The following is an 18,684-nucleotide window of genomic DNA, read 5'->3' as shown; positions in this document are numbered from 1 at the left end:
TGCGAGCCACTGTACCCAGCCACTAAATATTCTCTTTAAGTAAGTAATTTTTGGGCTAAGACTGGATAGGTCAACACAGCAGCCTTGCAGCATGGCTGAGTGAGTGCTCCCTCAGTATCTAATGCTGGTCTTGACAAGCTGCACTCCTGGGTGCCTTCCCCTGCCACCCAGCACGCTCTTTCTTATTCCTTCTAGGATCTGCATCACCAACCAGGTATGGCCACAGAGTGACCACAGCCACTGTCACACACCAGACCACTTCAGAGTGATGCACACTCCTGGTTCCCCACAGAGTTGGCGATCCAAAGCCAGTACTAAGAGTAGGGCTTTAGAACATCTGGCACTTACCTGTGTCTCCTATCCTTTGTTTCCTTCAGGTTTATCTTTACTTCTTGTTTTCAAACATTTTCCCCTCATAGCAACAGTGTATTTTAGAGAATGTAGACCATCACGCGGTCCCACTGCCCAGAGAAGACTGCCAGCATCCTGGGGCACTAAGCCAGAGCCTGCTGGCACCTCACCCAACTACTTGTTTGTCCTTTAGGGTCTGGGCATTCCTTAGAGTCTGTCTGCCAAGTTTCTGAGCGGCGCTTGGTGTGTTTCAAATCTCATTCGCCAAAAACTGTTACATACACCCACAAAGTCATGAGAGTCCAATAGACCCCAAGCAGCAAATTAACAGCACTTTTATTTCCTACAGTTGGAATATGACCCACTTCTTAGCAGCTAACTTGTGGATTTGAATAAATTGAGGTAACAGAACAATATACGTAATATGTTGTTTCCTAATTATAAAAACAGTGATTATTAAAGAAAAATCAGAAGAGATAAGTAAAGAACAAAGTGAACTTGTACCATCTTATCCACTTAGTATCGTGGTGAACAGCTTGATATAAACTCCTCTAAATCCCTTTCTTGTATATATATCTAAATTAAACCCAAAATAGCACAGACATGTGATTTGATTATACCTGCCTCTCACAAGTTTCAGGAAAACAAATGATGCCTCACCGCAATGAGATACCACTGCACACCCATTAAGATGATTACTATTATTATTATTTTAGACAGGGAAAATGTGTTGGCAAGGATATACAGAAATTGGAACTGCTGAGCTTTGCTGGGAAGAATATAAAATGGTGCAGCCTCCTGGAATACAGTATGGTGGTTCCTCAAAAAGGTAAACATAGAATTACTGTACGATATGATCCAGCAATTCCACTTCTGGGTATATGCCCAAAATAATTAAAAAGCAGGGTCTCAAAGAAATCTTTGTACACCCATGTTAATAGCAGCATTATTCACATGCTTCTACCTTGCTAAAGGTAGAAGCAACCCAAATGTTCATCAATGGATGAATGGATAAACACATGTCATATATACACGTGGTGGACTACTACACAGTTTTAAAAATGAAGGTGTTTCTAACACATGCTACAACATGGATGAACCTTGAAAATAATATGCTAAGTGAAAAAAGCCAGGTAAAAGGACAAATATTTTGTGGCTCCATGTATATGAAATATCTTGAAAAGCCAAATTAACAGAGACAGATTAGAATGGCAGTTGTCAGGAGCTGGGAAATGAGGAGTCACTGTTTAACAGTTACATAGTTACTCTGGGATAATAAAAGTTCTGGAACTATGTAGTGGTAATGGCTGCATAGCATTGTGAATGTTCTTAATGCCACTGTATCAGACACTTAAAAGTTGTTAAAATGGTAAATTTGGTTACGTATATTTTACCACAATGAAAAAAAGAAGAAAGGAAGAAATGCTGCCCCAATTAGAACTGTTTCCATGAAAGTCCTGTATCATGATTTCTGGAAAATCCTTTTAAGGAAAGTCATGGAGAATGTCCACTGAGAAGTACAAGACAAACATCTGGCACAAGCCCAGCCCAGTCCAAAGCCACTGTGCTCAAGTCTGCAAACCCACAGAGAGGTGCCACAGGTGCTCTGCCTCTCGGTGTTAGTCTACAAGTCACTGACCTGGGGTGCATGAACAAGGTTCATCTCCAACAGCCATGTCTGGAGGAGTCCCTCAGCTGGGCGATTATTCTTCAAGGCATCCAATAAGAAGGAAGTACACTGCTGAATTAAACTGTTTTCCATGAAAATGTCCACAATCTGAAACATATCCAAGCCACATTTTCACTCAGTATGTTTTCATTCAGTGTTTAATTTTCCTATTGAAACAGTTCCTGAAATCTTATCTCATTTAGAAATTCAACAATTAGTTCTTTCCTTTGTTGTTTTTTTTTTTTTTTTTTTGAGATGGAGTCTCGCTCTGTCACCCAGGCTAGAGTGCAAAGGCACAATCTCAGCTCACTCCAATCTCCGCCCTCCACCTCCTGGGTTCAAGCGATTCTCCTGCCTCAGTCTCCCAAGTGGCTGAGATTACAGGCACCCGTCATCACACCCAGCTAATTTTTGTATTTTTAGTAGAGACAGGGTTTCACCATGTTGGTCAGGCTGGTCTCGAACTCCTGACTTCAGGCGATCCGCCCGCCTCGGCCTCCCAAAGTGCTGGGACTACAGGCATGATCCACTGCACCCAGCCCTTTTCCATTTTCTTATGTCATCACAATTCACATAGAGCCAGGTGTGGTGGCATGTGCCTATAGTCCCAGCTACTCAGGAGGCTGAGGTGGATGCATTCCTTGAGCCCAGGAGTTGAGACCATTGTGGGTAACACAGAGACCTCATCTCAACAACAACAACACAATTCACGTAATTTATGGCCATTAATTTATTAATAATCTTGAGAAATCATATCACCTACATCATACTTATCAGTGAGGTATTTTACTGAAGTATATGGAAGGGAGTAACTTTTATAACATATGAACCCCCAAGCAGTAATCATACATTACTTAATCACATCCTAGAGGCAGCTGTGATGCTTAACTTTAGGTGTCAGCTTGACTGGATTAAGGAACACATAGAGACCAGGTAAAGCATTCCTTCTGGGTGTGTTTGTGAGGGCATTCCAAGAGGAGACTGGCATGTGAGTTGGGGGAACAAGTAGAATGATGGTCGGGGAACACCATCCAATCGGCTAGGGGCACAAAAAAGGAAAGAATAGATTTCTTCTCTCTTTCTCCTGGAGCTGGGACATTCTCCTCCTCCTACCTTTGGACATCAGAACTTCAGGCTCCCCAGCCTTTGGACTCCAGGAATTACACCAAAGGCCCCCCAGGGTTCTCAGGCCATTGGCCTCAGACTGAGAGTTACGCCTTCAGCTTCCCTGGTTTTGAGGCTTTCAAACTTAGATTGAGCCATGCTACCAGAATCCAAGGTCTCCTCTAGCTTGCAGACAGTCTATCACAGGACTTCTCAGCCTCCATAATCATGAGCCAATTCTCCTAATAAACTCCCTCTCATATATCTGAGATAGGGTCTCACTCTATTGCCTTGGCTGAAGCAGTGACAAGGTCACCACTCACTGCAGCCTCAACCTTCAGGGCTCAAGCGATCCTCCCATCTCAGCCTCCTGAGTAGCTGGGACCACAGGTGTGCACCACCATGCCTGGCTAATTTTTAAAAAATTTTTTGTAGAGATGGGGGTCTCACTATGTTGCCCAGGCTCCCTTTCATATACCTATAGCTACGCTATTGATTCTGTCTCTCTGCAGAACCTTGACTAACAAAGCAGTTGATACTTGATATCTAATTCATATATATCATTATATTATTGGGGCACAACTGGGAAAATGCAAATATTTACTTAGACAATTATTAAAGTTAAATTGATGTTAATTTAAATAATTAACATGCCTCAGTAAGATGTGAAATATAGGAATAAATTTAGTAATTGTTTTTGAAGGACAGCTTTACAGGAAAATAAAAAGAACTTATTAATTGTGGAACTTCTCATAAAGTAAGAGAAGTTTATATTTTGAACAACTTTAAAATATGAACCGTAAACAAGATGTGAACTGGAAATTTCTTTCCTATTAAAAGCTAAGTAAACTTGTCTCAAATCTCTTATTCATGTTCTCCAAAATATCTGCAGATTCCCAGATGTACAAACACATATAACTGCACTTATTATTTCTAAACAGTTGTTGGCTCTGATGCCTTGCTTCAAGCTTTGTTACACATCTATATATCATCAAAGCTCCTTGTACCAATTTACTGAAAGTGACTTGTCATGTGTTTACATCTAAATTTTAAGTAGGTTACACTAAAAAACAGGCTGATGCTCACGTAATCCAGGTCAGTCAGACACCCACAGGATGAACATCTGGGGGACGCAAGAGCACTAGCTCCTGGTGCTCAGGCCAGTGGTCAGGGAGAGACAATGACGTAGTAAGTGGGGTGGGCCGAAGGATGGAGGGCTGGATCCTAAATGACATCCTCACACCCTACATCATCACCACCCAACGACACAAACCCAAACAAACATTCTCTAAAGTACTTCAAAACAAAGGAAGCAATGAGTACTCACATAGTAAAGACTAGAAGGCAAACTCCCCAAGTACACTAGATTTTTTAAAACTGGAAGATTAATAGCAGATGAAGAAAAGCATTGAGACAAGTTAACAGGAAACGAATCAAAGAAATCTTCTAGATGCCTCTAAAAAGCCACAAATAGTTGTCCAAAACTGCCTACGCTCACCTGGCTAATGTTGGCCAGTGGCTCCTCGTCCTGCACTAGCATTTGAGAAAACTGCAGGCCCTGTTCCGGACTGATCTTCATTACACCCCTCAGCAGAAAGATCCAGTCTGGGGTGTACCCAACCTAGAAGCAAGGGAGCAACAATCAGAAAAATCAATGAAAACTCCTGGGCATTAGAAAAGGAAGTTATCCATCCTTTGTTTTAAACTCGTGTTAACAAAGAAATGAGCAGCAACATTATCATGTGTAGGTACCACCTTCTGCCAAACACAATATCCAATTAAATGAATTGATTTCATGTACATGGAAGGCACAATTAACTATACAAACAGCCCAGACCACAAAGAAGTTCCCTGATCTGTGTGCAAACACAGCCTGCTAGTGAGCACACCGGGATAAGATCTGGGAGTCTGCCAAAATATCAAATTAACATACAGAAGGAAGAGAGGGAGAGAAAAAACAAGATAAAGCTCCCAAATAAAAAGAAGATGGAAGGACTGGAAAACTAAGGATAATAAAAAACTGAAGAGAATAAAATATGATCATTATGAATAAAGATCCTAACAGCAACATTGCCAACTCTCACACCAGAGGACCTACAAAGAAGGGTATTTTATAAACTTTAAAATCAGCAACCACTCAACCACACATGAGTAATCTGTGAGATGCCAGTGGTTCAACACACATTACCTTTTTGGCATAAAGCACAATTTTCTGGAATTGGCCTGTTTCTGCAAAACACTGGGTCACTTTGCTTGGCACGTTTGCCCGAAGGTACACACTCAGAGCGAGCATGGGGTCAGTGGTTTTGATCAAGTCTCCAAGCTCCTCTGAGCACTCCAGCTGTGGTATGCCAAGGGACAAGGCAAAGTTAGGAGGCAGGTAGGGAGCCTGGACCAAGTTTTCAAGCTGTGTGGGGGGCTACGAGCTCACAAGTGTTTCTACCTTATCTTCTTTCAGCCACTTCTCTAGGAGTTGCTTACGCCCCTGCTGAAGAACCAGATGGCAAAGTTCTAAGGATTCAAGTTTATTGAGCTGACCCTGGTCGAGCAGGATTCCAAAGTACTGCAGCAATGGAGAAGCCTGGCCAGATTGAGCGGGTATACTCTGGAATTTCTGGACCGTCTCTCTGGTACGCAGGATTCCCTAATAATAAATGGAAAAATAGGTCATTGTGTTGTAATCACAGGGGATCCCTTCACTCAACTTGCTTGTATGTAAAAACAAAAATCTTCCAGTGGAAATTCCACACTGCTCTGCCATAGACAAAAAGTCCTCTACCAAGGCAACTGCTTCTGTCTTCAACAATAACCATAAGTATAGGGGAATCTACGTCCTCCAGGTGGCTTCACACTTAGAGTCTTACTTCTCCCCCAGCATGCTGCAGTAAGAATTTGGCCTCTCAGTCTTGTAGTAGTGAAGTTCTGCTATCATTATATTCTAATTCAAAATACTCAAATTCACAGATGAAGGCTAGAAATGGTTTGTTCATAACTACCCCTTGAAAGACAAGAAAAATTCTTTCAAGGACAAGCAACTTGAAAGTCTTTATCTACTCAGGAGCAGATCCAGTCTCCGAACAATTTATGCAAACGAAATAAACCAAAGAAAAAGCCATATGCCGAAATGCTATATTCTAAAACAGTGGAGAAAGCCCAGGGTAGGACTATCGCTAGATAAAACAGGGAACAACCACTTGATGTACTGTACAGTTGCATATTTGACAACCAGGTAGCAAGAGTGGAAAATGCTAAGTTACAGAAATGTGAAACTGTATCTAAGCTGTTGGGTGAGAGGTATGTATGCACACAAAGTGGGAGACGTGAAGAAGTGCCGATGCAGCAAGAGTGTGCTTTTTATTTACTTCCTTTACTGTTATGCCATTGGTGCAAAAATTTTAAACTAAAAACTCCTAACATAACACTAATAGACTGCAATATCACTAGTGAAATGCTTTTATGACTTATTTTCCTCTCAAGGTTGGTTCTTAACACTCAGAACACTTAAACAGTATTCAAGGTTTATCACCTTTGGTGCAGACGCTGCAACTTTGGCGGCTTCAGCATAGCTGCCCTGTGCAAAAAGCATATTGAATTTTCTCACAAACAACTTCTCTGCCCCAGCCAGGTTACTACGAACGGCCAAACGCAGACCAAGGTCTGGATTCTGAAGCACGTTGGTTGCATAATTCACAATGTTATCTTCCTCAACACAAACTGACAGCACCTGTAAGGACCCAACAAGTGAGAGAGGCCTGGCCTAGAATAGTGCTCCACCATCCCTCTGCCATGTTCCCTCCCGATGCTGTAGTGGTAGCCACATTCTCAGGCGAGTGTTGAGCACACCTGTGATGGTGGCCCTCGCAGTGAAAGTATGCAAAGCAGCCGAAAGCCAAATGGTAACAAAACAGAACAGCACAGGAGTCTATGTAGTTATTAAAGTCACACAGATAAGTGTGATGCGTTCTGAGGTATAGCAAAATGACCTATGTGGATGGAACTGACAATTTTTCTTCTTAAACTTTTTATTTTTAAAGCACAGAGTTTCTTTCTTTTTTAAAAAATATTTTTGTAGAGACAGGGTCTTACTATGTCGCCCAGGCTGGATTCAAACTCCTAGCCTCAAGCAATCCTCCTGCCCCAGCCTTCCAAAATGCTGGGATTATAGGAATCAGCCACTGTTCCTGACTTTTTTTTTCCCCCCGAAACAGGTTCTCACTATGTCACCCAGGCTGGAGTGCAATGGTGTGATCACAGCTCACTGCAGCCTCAAACTCCTGGGCTCAAGCCATCCTCCTGCCTCAACCTCACATGCAGTTGGGATTACAGGCATAAACTATTGTGCCCAGCCAAGAGTTTCTTCTTTTAACTATCTTTTTCAACTATGGTTGAGAAAAGTTACTTAAATACCATAGTATCTGCTTTTTCAACCCTCCCCAGTTAGGGTGTGCATGGTATAAAGATGATGTGCATCAGAATTGCTGTTCCATATGCAGGAAGGAGCTGCTCTCCTCCTAGAATCAATCCTGTGTTAGGAATGGTGCTGTCTGAAGAGAGGAAGTGTCAATATGAAGGAGGAGACATGGGTTTAAGTTTAATAACAGGAACTATTAATAGCTACACCCAGCTGCTTTCCTAGAGAAGGAGGAATGTTTAAACACCAGTCCCTAATGAATGGAAAAGGTAGAAACCGAAATGTCAGAGTTACACACCTGTCCCTTTTTGTTGACACCAATAATTCCAGAGGTTGGTTTGTGCGGAGCAGTGACAAATATTGTGTCAGCACTAATACGGTTCATGTAGATGCATACGCCAGACTCTAGGTCGTACAGATGAAGATAGCCATACTTCGTGATCACGTAAATAACACCGTGTTTAGCTCCAATCTATAAGAAGACAGAGAGCAAGAGGTTGGGAAGTAAGGAGGAGAAGCCATGTGGGTAAAAAGAGCTCACAAATGATAAAGAGGATTCTTTTTTGTTTGTTTGTTTGTTTGTTTTTTGAGATAGGGTCTTGCTCTGTTACCCTGGCTGGAGTGTAGTGGTGCCACCATAGCTCACTGCAACTTCCGACCTCTGGGCTTAGGTGATCCTCCCATCTCAGCCTCCAATGTTGCTGGGACTACAAGTGTGAGCTGCCACACCTAGCTATACAAGGATTCTTCAGTTTCTCAGGCTAAGAGATTACTGGTGGGAGCAATGCTTCCCTGAGACATGGATTCTAAGTTGTACTTGATTGAGAATTAGTTTTAAAGACAATATTTTGTCCAACCACTCTCAAATAAAGGTCCGATAAACTCAGGCTACTCCATTTATCTTTCAGGTAGAGCGATCCTTTCACAGTTTATCAAACCCCTTTAAGCAAGCTGTGAGTTCATAAGAGAAGGGGAAAGTTCTGGACAAAGACCTCAAATGCCAGGATGATGTTCCAGCATGCCTTCTACCACCACTTATTAACCTTTGAGTTTTGCCAAATGCTATTAACTTTTACAGAAAAATATTTAGCACACAAGAAAACCTGAAGGGGCTGAGGAGAAAAAACAGATGCATTTGCCCAACCAGATTATTAAACATATATATTAAAACAGTAATTTTTGAAGTATGATTTTACCATTGGAAGAGAGAGAGAGAGAAATTAATTAAGAGCCCTGAAAGAGAATGAATCATATATGAGAATTTATTAAGAATGAGTGTGTGGTGGCTAATGACTATAGTCCCAGCTACTTGGGAAGCCGAGGCAGGAGGATCATTTGAGCCCAGGAGTTTGAGTCAAACCTGGGCAACGTAGCAAGACTCCAACTCTAGAAAAATAAATAATCAGTAGGTAACATATTAGTGGAAAATAGGCACTTTAATCAATACATAACATATATTATTAATATAGTTAGCTAGCTATCTGGAGATGGAGGTAAGAGTAAAGAACTGAATTTCTATCTTGCTCTTTAGAACAAAGTAAATTCCAGATGGGTCAAAGATTTTAAATAAAAAACAAGGACAATTAGGAGAGGAATGAAAGAAAATATAGGTAAATGTTGTGACCATCTTCAGGTGCAGAATTAGTCTCAAAACATGATACCATTGCCACACAAAAATGCAACACTTCCATAAGGGGGCACATATCACAAATTATGACTGGGAAAAATATTCAAAATACATCAGACACTTAGTATTCTATAAGTACAAAAAGCTCTTACGAATAAGGTAAAAATCCTGGAGTTGGGCACAGTGACACACACCTGTAACCCCAGCTGCTTGGGAGGCTGAGGCAAGAGGATCGCTCGAGGCCAGGAGTTCAAGACTGGCCTAGGCAACATAGCAAGACCCCACCTCTACTTTTTAAAAAAAGATCCCGATAGAAAAAAAATGCAAAGATTAGGAAAAGGCAATTAACCAGATACATATGAGTGGCTGATACATCAATTCTGCCTTGATGGTAACCAAAGGAAAGACATCACAACATGGGATGCTGTCCAGCTACCACCGGCAGCATCAGTAGGAATGTGAACTGGCCAGCATGTTCAGGAGAGTCTGTGATGAGTATGTGCCCCACCCAGCAGTTTAATTTCTAGGAATTTATCCTCAGACTTTTAGACTAACACACAAAGATGTATGGAGCACAATGTTCCTTATAGTGTTTCTTGTAAATGTAAATACCAATCAACAGGGGATTGTTTAAATGAGTTGTAGCAAATCTACAGAACAGATGACACAGACAATAAAATACATACATTATGTTATTGGCACAGAATGATCTACAACATAGCTAGAGGAGTTTATACAGCAGCAAGGCTAGTGCAGAGCCATTTTCATAAGAGTCCATCTGTATAAATCTGCATAAATGTATGCATGTTAAGTTACTTCCAAAGGGGTAACCAAATTATTAGCAGTGCTAGGATTTCAGGTGATATTTAATTCTGCTGTTACATTTATTGATATTATTAGAAATGTATAGATAACATATATCTTATGAGAACAAAAGAGTAAAAAGGAGAGTAGATTATATAATCTTACATAAATAATGTGATGCCAATTTTGTTCAGAAAAGGTATAGACCTAAATTTTTTATAAAACAAATTGTAAGATTTTTTATTTTTATTTTTATTTATTTATTTATTTATTTTTTGGAAATAAAGTCTCGCTCCAGGCTGGGGTGCAGTGGCATGCAGTGGTGTGATCTTGCCTCACTGCAATCTCTGCCTCCTGGTTTCTAGAAATTCTCCTGTCTCAGCATCCCATGTAGCTAGGATTACAGGTGCACACCGCCATGCCCAGCTAATTTTTTATATTTTAGTAGAGACGGGGTTTCACCATGTTGCCCAGGCTGGTGTCAAACTCCTGAGCTCAGACAATCCACCCGCCTCGGCCTCCCAAAGTGCTAAGATGACAGGTGTGAGCCAACGCGCCCAGCCAAGATTTCTTATATATTTTACATTCAACTGGTTCATCTACAGAGGAATGTTTTCTTTTTAAAGAAATCTTTTATTACTCAAAATAGCTCCATTTTTAATTTAGCTTTCTGACTCTGTGCCTTTGACACTTCCACAACAATATTCTGCCCCTCAATAAGGAAAGCACACTTCATCCTGTCACGAACACACTTAGCACACACGGAACCACCACAGGCCCTGCTGACATGTGTTTCTGTTTTAGGGAACCTCATAAGAACTTCAGGTCTCATAGCACGAACTCCTCAAAGTCTGGCTGGGCACATGCCACATGCAGGTTCAGGTGTTTTCCCAACCTTCTTGATGTAAAGGTGAACAATTCTCCTACCAGGGGCTTGGGACTACCTAGTTTCACTAGAGGCTGCATGTCAAAGGCTGGGCCATTCTGAGTGCCAGCTCAAAGGACTGTCCCTGGGAGCTCTAGGCTCCCTCAATGGCAGCCAATTGTAAAGGAAATAAGTGTTTTATTCTTTTTATATTATTATAAGTTCTGGGTTACATGTGCAGAACGTGCAGTTTTGTTACACAGGTATACACGTGCCCTGGTGGTTTGTTGCACTCATTAACCCATCACCTACATTAGGTATTTTATTCTTTAAATATTCTCATACCACAGTGAACATCTAATCTTTTATAATAAGAAGGAAAGAGCTGAGGACTTTGATGCGTGACTTGGCAACGTCTTCCTGCTGCCCTAACTCACCCTCATGCAGGGCATTCCTTTCTATGAACAGGGCTTTCCCAGCTCACACACCAAAGTCTTAGGCTTCTAAATGGGTTTGAAAGCATCACAGTGGCAGGAGACAGCAGAAGCAGACTAAAAATGGCAGCCTCCTGCATCTTGGGAGGTGCTAGAGTAGATTTTAGGACATGAAGATGTTTAGAGAGCAGCACATTCATACCTGCATAGCCACTGGAAAATCATTTTGTGCCTCTGGAGGAAAAAACACATCTACTGCTTTCTTTACAAAAGGTTGGTTTCCCGCTGCAGGCTGTCCAACTTCAATGATGTGCAACTAGAAGAGAGATTTTAGGTCAATCAAGGGGACTGCCTGTGGTGGTGGACAAGTGCTAGTCAAGGCACAGAGGCAAGTGGAGCCTCAGCTCCACACACTGGATGATTAACGCTAAAAGTCACATTCAACCAAAGCAGAACAACCCCCTTGTCGGAGTGCCTGTGATTATTCAATAACCTGCTGCCCACCACCAAGCATGCCACAAAGGGCCAATGCCAGGCAGCCTGGAGCCTCAGTTCCAGCACAGTGGCAGAGTCACTTCCCCTCCCTGGGCCTGGATGCCGATGAAACAAAGGGCTCCAGTCGGAATCTGCTGTCCCTTCCAACTCTGCTCTCTGCCTTCCTGGGTATGGCCCAGCCACCTGCCTCACACAACCCGACTCACACAAGCCTGTTAGTGCAACATCTCATCACTGGAGACCAAACTCACGACACACCCTCACCATGGCAAAGGCCTGAGGTTTTCAAGGTTGTGCTGGGTGGGGGTAAGAATCTGATGAGGGAGCCCATCCCTGCCTTATGAGAACAGCTCCAAGTTCCTGACCTATGCCAGTGCCTTCCCTATAACTTTCTTTTTTTTTTTTTTTTAAGATGGAGTCTCACTCTGTCGCTTAGGCTGGAGTGCAGTGGCGTGATCTCAGCTCATTGAAACCTCTGCCTCCCGGGTTCAAGCGATTCTTGTGTCTCAGCCTCCCAAGCAGCTGAGATTACAGATGCGTGCCACCACATCCGGCTAAACTTTGTATTTTTAGTAGAGATAGAGTTTCGCTATGTTGGCCAGGCTGGTCTCAAACTCCCGACCCCACCTCAGGTAATCCACCCCCACCTTGGCCTCCCAAAATGCTGGGATTACAGGCATGAGCCACCACGCCCAGCCCCCATAACTTTCATCTAAAGAAAAAATATTATAACTAACACAAGTCCACAACAAAATCCAAAATGAAGGGTAAGAGACCCGAAACAAGGGCGGGAGGCTGGGCTTAGAGGACACAGACGAGAGTGTCTATGGAGGGGCAGTCTGGGTTTGCGGTCTGGGTTTGGCCAGGCAGAGAGAGGAGGGAAACACCAAAGGGGCTCAGATAAGGAGGGAAGCAGCACCGAGAGCCGGGCCAACGGGGGAGGCTGAGCGGCAAGCGTGTGGGTGCTTCTGTGGGTGCAGAAGTCTGCAGGTGGGGAATAGAAGTCTTGCACTGGGAGCTTTAAGGCAGATAAAAGGTAGTTTAGGAAAATTATCTGGCTAGGCCTATTGGTAAGAAGGCGTGAAGCAGGTCTGAGGACCTAATAAATGGCTATTCTGTAACCTAAATGTGAGGTGAGAAAGGCTTAATGTACCACAAAAGGGTAAGTCAGATATGAGACTTGTTAAAGGTCGGACAGTGACGAGAGAATGGAATGGGGCTTGACCGCTATGTGTTCTTGCTCGGGAGCTGAGAAGGGTGACACTGCCAGCAGGAGCAGAGGCACAGAAAGGACACCAGGCTCTCAGGGCGGCAGCAGGAGGAGGTTGGCAGAAAAGAATTGTGTCCAGGCAAGCTCCGCCCCACATGTGGAGACAGCTGGCCAGTCCCAAAACGACAGGTGAGTCCTGAAAGGAAGGTGCATGCCTGGGCACAGGCGGGGCGGGCACCCTCCCAGGACCCTACATCCACCCTGCAGCCGGGAGGACCGAGTCTGCCACAAGACACAGGGCCGCTCCAGGACAGGTACTGTCAGGAAACCGCGTTTCCCAGGCTCTCTGGGTCACAGAAGACCTCCTGGTCCATCTCCAGCTCGGCTGGAGGGGCATGCCCACCAGAGAGCTGGGTGTAGAGAGAACCCCCAGCCCTTTCTCTTCTTGGGGCTGCCGTCTGTGCACAGAGCCCCGCTCTGGGAAGTGCTCTTCTCCACAGGGCACTCTGCGAGGCAGGCTCTGTTCCTCAGAGGGAGGCCTGTCACTGCCCTGCTGCATCTGTGAAGGAGAGGTGTGCCTCACTCTGAGGGAATATGGGAGCAAGCTCTTTAAGCCACATAACTAAAGTCAGTGTCCTTCATCAGCAACAAGGCTGACACGTGACCCGACTCCTTTTCCTTCTGGTTCTCAAATGAGGAGGGCATGAAGTATGTTACTCAACAGGAGGCCAAAGTATTCAGTGTATTTCAGATGAGGAAGTTTGTAAAGCCACATTCTAATTGAGAACTCCTCTGCCTTGGAGAACATTTCAGGGCTAACGAACAACCCAAAATTGTGGTTTGAGAAAGGGTTTTTCACGAGACGACTGTCTTGAAGCAGATCTCCAAGTGGCTGAGACCACGCTGGTGGAATCCAAGGTCTCTCTGACATCACAAGCTCTTCTGTCTCCTCACCTCTGCCCATTGCAGCCCTGCCAAGCAGCCGCTGGTCATGTCCCTGAGCCTAATAAAACCCACTGGCTCCTGGGCACAGTCTCAATCTCTCTGGAGCCTCCCTGAGGCTCCTCCCAACCACCTGGGAAGAACCATGCTAATGATGGCAAGGATGGCACCACACTGGTGATTTCACAGTCATCTCCCCAAGAGCAGAAACTGTGCCTCATCTATCTTTTTTTTTTTTTTGGTGATGGAGTCTTGCTCTGTTGCCCAGGCTGGAGTGTAGTGGTGCGATCTCGGCTCACTGCAACCTCCGCCTCCCAGGTTCAAACAATTCTCCTGCCTCAGCCTTCTGAGTAGCTGGGACTACAAGCGCACATGGCCACGCCCGGCTAACTTTTTGTATTTTAATAGAGATGGGGTTTCGCTGTGTTGCCCAGGCGGGTGTAGAACTCCTGAGCTCAGGCAATCCACCCGCCTCAGCCTCCCAAACTGCTAGGATTACAGGTGTGAGCTACCGCACCTGGCCGCCTCACTTACCTTTATAGTGCATTTCAGTCTAGTCTGTGTGGAAGCATTTTTTTTTTCTTTTGAGACGGAGTCTCACTGTGTAGCCCAAGCAGGAGTGCAGTGGTGGGATCTTGGCTCACTGCAACCTCTGCCTCGCAGGTCCCAGTTCAAGCAATTCTCCTGCCTCAGCCTCCCAAGTAGCTGGGTTTACAAGAATGTGCCACCATGCCCAGCTAATGTTTGTATTTTTAGTAGAGACGGGGCTTCACCATGTTGGCCAGGCTGTTCTTGAACTCCTGACTTCGTGATCCACCCTCCTTGGCCTCCTAAAGTGTTGGGATTACAGGCGTGAGCCACCGCGCCCAGCCTGAGGATTTTTTAGGGGAATGGGGCCACTTAATCATGTGCACCATTGTGCACAGTTCTCAACACCACCATGAACCTTTTCTCACACAAACATCTGCAGGCCATGCCGAGCCACACACACGCACACCCCTAATACCAGCTCATGACACTTTTCTCAAGGAGAAGACAGTAGAGTGGATCTTACCTTGCCTCCTGTGGGATTACGTACAGCAAAGCAGAAAAGGGTGGCAGGCTTGGCATTCCCCTCCATCTTGAACTCTGCAAAAGCCGCGGCATGGCCTTCTATGGGTTGTGAAACCTTCCTATCCACAGAGTAGAGCTGCATTGCTCCAACCACACGGTTTTGCTAAGAAAAGATATTATGCAATGAAAGGGAGAGAAAAGAGAGGAATATAAAGAAACAATTCTTAAAATATATTTCTAAAATGAAAGTCTCATACATCAGAGGTATACTTCCTCTAATAAAAATTAAATGTATTAGCTATTAAAGGCATGATATCACTCTGAATTTGATGTGGAAAGATGGCAAAAGCTATGGAAAAAAATAAGACCACAAAAAAGTGAGATGGACGATCCTAATTTGTTAATTTGTTAATTTGTTAAATATAAGTGTGAGGGCATCTTTTCATGGAAAGTAACTCATGCACTTTGGAGGAAAAACTCTAAAGCATTAATAGTAGTTAAATCGGGGGAGCCAAGATGGCCGAATAGGAACAGCTCCGGTCTCCAGCTCCCAGCCCGAGCGACACAGAAGACTGGTGATTTCTGCATTTCTGCTTGAGGTACCGGTTTCATCTCACTAGGGAGTGCCAAACAGTGGGTGCAGGACAGTCGGTGAAGCGCACTGTGCGCGAGCCGAAGCAGGGCGAGGCACTGCCTCACTCGGGAAGCGCAAGGGGTCAGGGAGTTCCCTTTCCTAGTCAAAGAAAGGGGTAACAGACGGCACCTGGAAAATCGGGTCAGTCCCACCCTCATACTGCGCTTTCCCAACGGGCCTGGAAAACGGCACACTAGGAGATTGTGTCCCGCACCTGGCTCGGAGGGTCCTATGCCCACGGAGTCTCGCTGATTGCTAGCACAGCAGTCTGAGATCAAGCTGCAAGGCGGCAGCGAGGCTGGGGGAGGGGCGCCCGCCATTGCCCAGGCTTGCTTAGGTAAACAAAGCAGCCAGGAAGCTCGAACTGGGTGGAGCCCACCACAGCTCAAGGAGGCCTGTCTGCCTCTGTAGGCTCCACCTCTGGGGGCAGGGCACAGACAAACAAAAAGTCAGCAGGAATCTCCAGAGACTTAAACGTCCCTGTCTGACTGACAGCTTTGAAGAGAGTAGTGGTTCTCCCAGCACGCAGCTGGAGATCTGAGAACGGACAGACTGCCTTCTAAAGTGGGTCCCTCACCCCTGAGCAGCCTAACTGGGAGGCACCCCCCCAGAAGGGAAAGACTGACACCTCACTGGGCCAGGTACTCCTCTGAGACAAAACTTCCAGAGGAACTATCAGACAGCTGAATTGGTGGTCTCACGAAAATCCACTGTTCTGCAGCCACCGCTGCTGACACCCAGCCAAACAGGGTCTGGAGTGGACCTCTAGTAAACTCCAACAGACCTGCAGCTGAGGGTCCTGTCTGGTAGAAGGAAAACTAACAAACAGAAAGGACATCCACACCAAAAACCCATCTGTACATCACCATCATCAAAGCCCAAAAGTAGATAAAACCGCAAAGATGGGGAAAAAACAGAGCAGAAAAACTGGAAACTCTAAAAAGCAGAGCACCTCTCCTCCTCCAAAGGAACGCAGTTCCTCACCAGCAATGGAACAAAGCTGGATGGAGGATGACTTTGACGAGTTGAGAGAAGAAGGCTTCAGACGATCAAACTACTCTGAGCTACGGGAGGAAATTCAAAACAATAGCAAAGAAGTTAAAAACTTTGAAAAAAAATTAGAAGAATGGATAACTAGAATAACCAATGGAGAGAAGGGCTTAAAGGAGATGGAGGAGCTGAAAGCCAAGTTTCGAGAACTACGTGAAGATTGCAGAAGCCTCAGTAGCAGATGCGATCAACTGGAAGAAAGGGTATCGCAGATGGAAGATGAAATGAATGAAATGAAGCGAGAAGGGAAGTCTAGAGAAAAAAGAATAAAAAGAAATGAACAAAGCCTCCAAGAAATTTGGGACTACGTGAAACGACCAAACCTACGTCTGATTGGTGTACCTGAAAATGACGGGGAGAATGGAACCAAGTTGGAAAACACTCTGCAAGATATTATCCAGGAGAACTTCCCCAATCTAGCAAGGCAGGCCAACATTCAGATTCAGGAAATACAGAGAACGCCACAAAGATACTCCTCGAGAAGAGCAACTCCAAGACACATAATTGTCAGATTCACCAAAGTTGAAATGAAGGAAAAAATGTTAAGGGCAGCCAGAGAGAAAGGTCGGGTTACCCACAAAGGGAAGCCCATCAGGCTAACAGCTGATCTCTTGGCAGAAACTCTACAAGCCAGAAGAGAGTGGGGGCCGATATTCAACATTCTTAAAGAAAAGAATTTTCAACCCAGAATTTCCTATCCCGCCAAACTAAGCTTCATAAGTGAAGGAGAAATAAAATACTTTACAGACAAGCAAACGCTGAGTGATTTTGTCACCACCAGGCCTGCCCTAAAAGAGCTCCTGAAGGAAGCACTAAACATGGAAAGGAACAACCGGTACAAGCCACTGCAAAAACATGCCAAATTGTAAAGACCATTGAGGCTAGGAAGAAACTGCATCAACTAATGAGCAAAATAACCAACTAACATCATAATGACAGGATCAGATTCACACATAACAATATTAATGTTAAATGTAAATGGGCTAAATGCTCCAATTAAAAGACACAGACTGGCAAACTGGATAAGGAGTCAGGACCCATCAGTGTGCTGTATTCAGGAAACCCATCTCACGTGCAGAGACACACATAGACTCAAAATAAAGGGATGGAGGAAGATCTATCAAGCAAATGGAAAACAAAAAAAGGCAGGGGTTGCAATCCTAGTCTCTGACAAAATAGACTTTAAACCAACAAAGATCAAAAGAGACAAAGAAGGCCATTACATAATGGTAAAGGGATCAATTCAACAAGAAGAGCTAACTATCCTAAATATATATGCACCCAACACAGGAGCACGCAGATTCATAAAGCAAGTCCTGGGTGACCTACAAAGGGACTTAAACTCCCACACAATAATAATGGGAGATTTTAACACCCCACTGTCAACATTAGACAGATCATCTAGACAGAAAGTTAACAAGGATATCCAGGAATTGAACTCAGCTCTAAACAAAGTGGACCTAATAGACATCTACAGAACTCTCCACCCCAAATCAACAGAATATACATTTTTTTCAGCACCACACCACACCTATTCCAAAATTGACCACATAGTTGGAAGTAAAGCTCTCCTCAGCAAATGTAAAAGAACAGAAATTATAACAAACTGTCTCTCAGACCACAGTGCAATCAAACTAGAACTCAGGATTAAGAAACTCACTCAAAACCGCTCAACTACATGGAAACTGAACAACCTGCTCCTGAATGACTATTGGGTACATAATGAAATGAAGGCAGAAATAAAGATGTTCTTTGAAACCAACGAGAACAAAGACACAACCTACCAGAATCTCTGGGACACATTCAAAGCAGTGTGTAGAGGGAAATTTATAGCACTAAATGCCCACAACAGAAAACAGGAAAGATCCAAAATTGACACCCTAACATCACAATTAAAAGAACTAGAAAAGCAAGAGCAAACACATTCAAAAGCTAGCAGAAGGCTAGAAATAACTAAAATCAGAGCAGAACTGAAGGAAATAGAGACACAAAAAACCCTTCAAAAAATTAATGAATCCAGGAGCTGGTTTTTTGA

At 44.0% G+C, this 18,684-nt stretch overlaps 1 protein-coding gene across 7 annotated transcripts in view; it reads right to left on the bottom strand.

Annotated features, from left to right (window-relative positions):
• Nucleotides 1-18,684, bottom strand: part of CLTCL1 (clathrin heavy chain like 1) — a 120,858-nt gene that overhangs the window by 48,203 nt on the left and 53,971 nt on the right. For 4 of the 7 annotated variants that reach the window (XM_058431368.1, XM_058431371.1, XM_032138574.2 and 1 more), the window contains exons 4-11: nucleotides 14,967-15,128; nucleotides 11,468-11,581; nucleotides 7,834-8,007; nucleotides 6,651-6,848; nucleotides 5,568-5,768; nucleotides 5,313-5,465; nucleotides 4,623-4,745; nucleotides 1,991-2,128 (exon numbers count right to left, since the gene is read on the bottom strand). In XM_058431368.1, the coding sequence (XP_058287351.1) occupies nucleotides 1,991-2,128; nucleotides 4,623-4,745; nucleotides 5,313-5,465; nucleotides 5,568-5,768; nucleotides 6,651-6,848; nucleotides 7,834-8,007; nucleotides 11,468-11,581; nucleotides 14,967-15,128 (1,263 nt within the window). Of the gene's footprint in view, nucleotides 1-1,990; nucleotides 2,129-4,622; nucleotides 4,746-5,312; nucleotides 5,466-5,567; nucleotides 5,769-6,650; nucleotides 6,849-7,833; nucleotides 8,008-11,467; nucleotides 11,582-14,446; nucleotides 14,585-14,966; nucleotides 15,129-18,684 lie in introns of those variants that run through there. The other 3 variants (XM_058431373.1, XM_058431370.1, XM_058431369.1) reach the window with 3 other exon arrangements.

Source organism: Hylobates moloch, unplaced genomic scaffold, assembly GCF_009828535.3.
Source record: "Hylobates moloch isolate HMO894 unplaced genomic scaffold, HMol_V3 SCAFFOLD_19, whole genome shotgun sequence".
Classification (NCBI taxonomy): domain Eukaryota; kingdom Metazoa; phylum Chordata; class Mammalia; order Primates; family Hylobatidae; genus Hylobates; species Hylobates moloch.
This window is presented reverse-complemented; position numbering and strand designations above follow the sequence as displayed.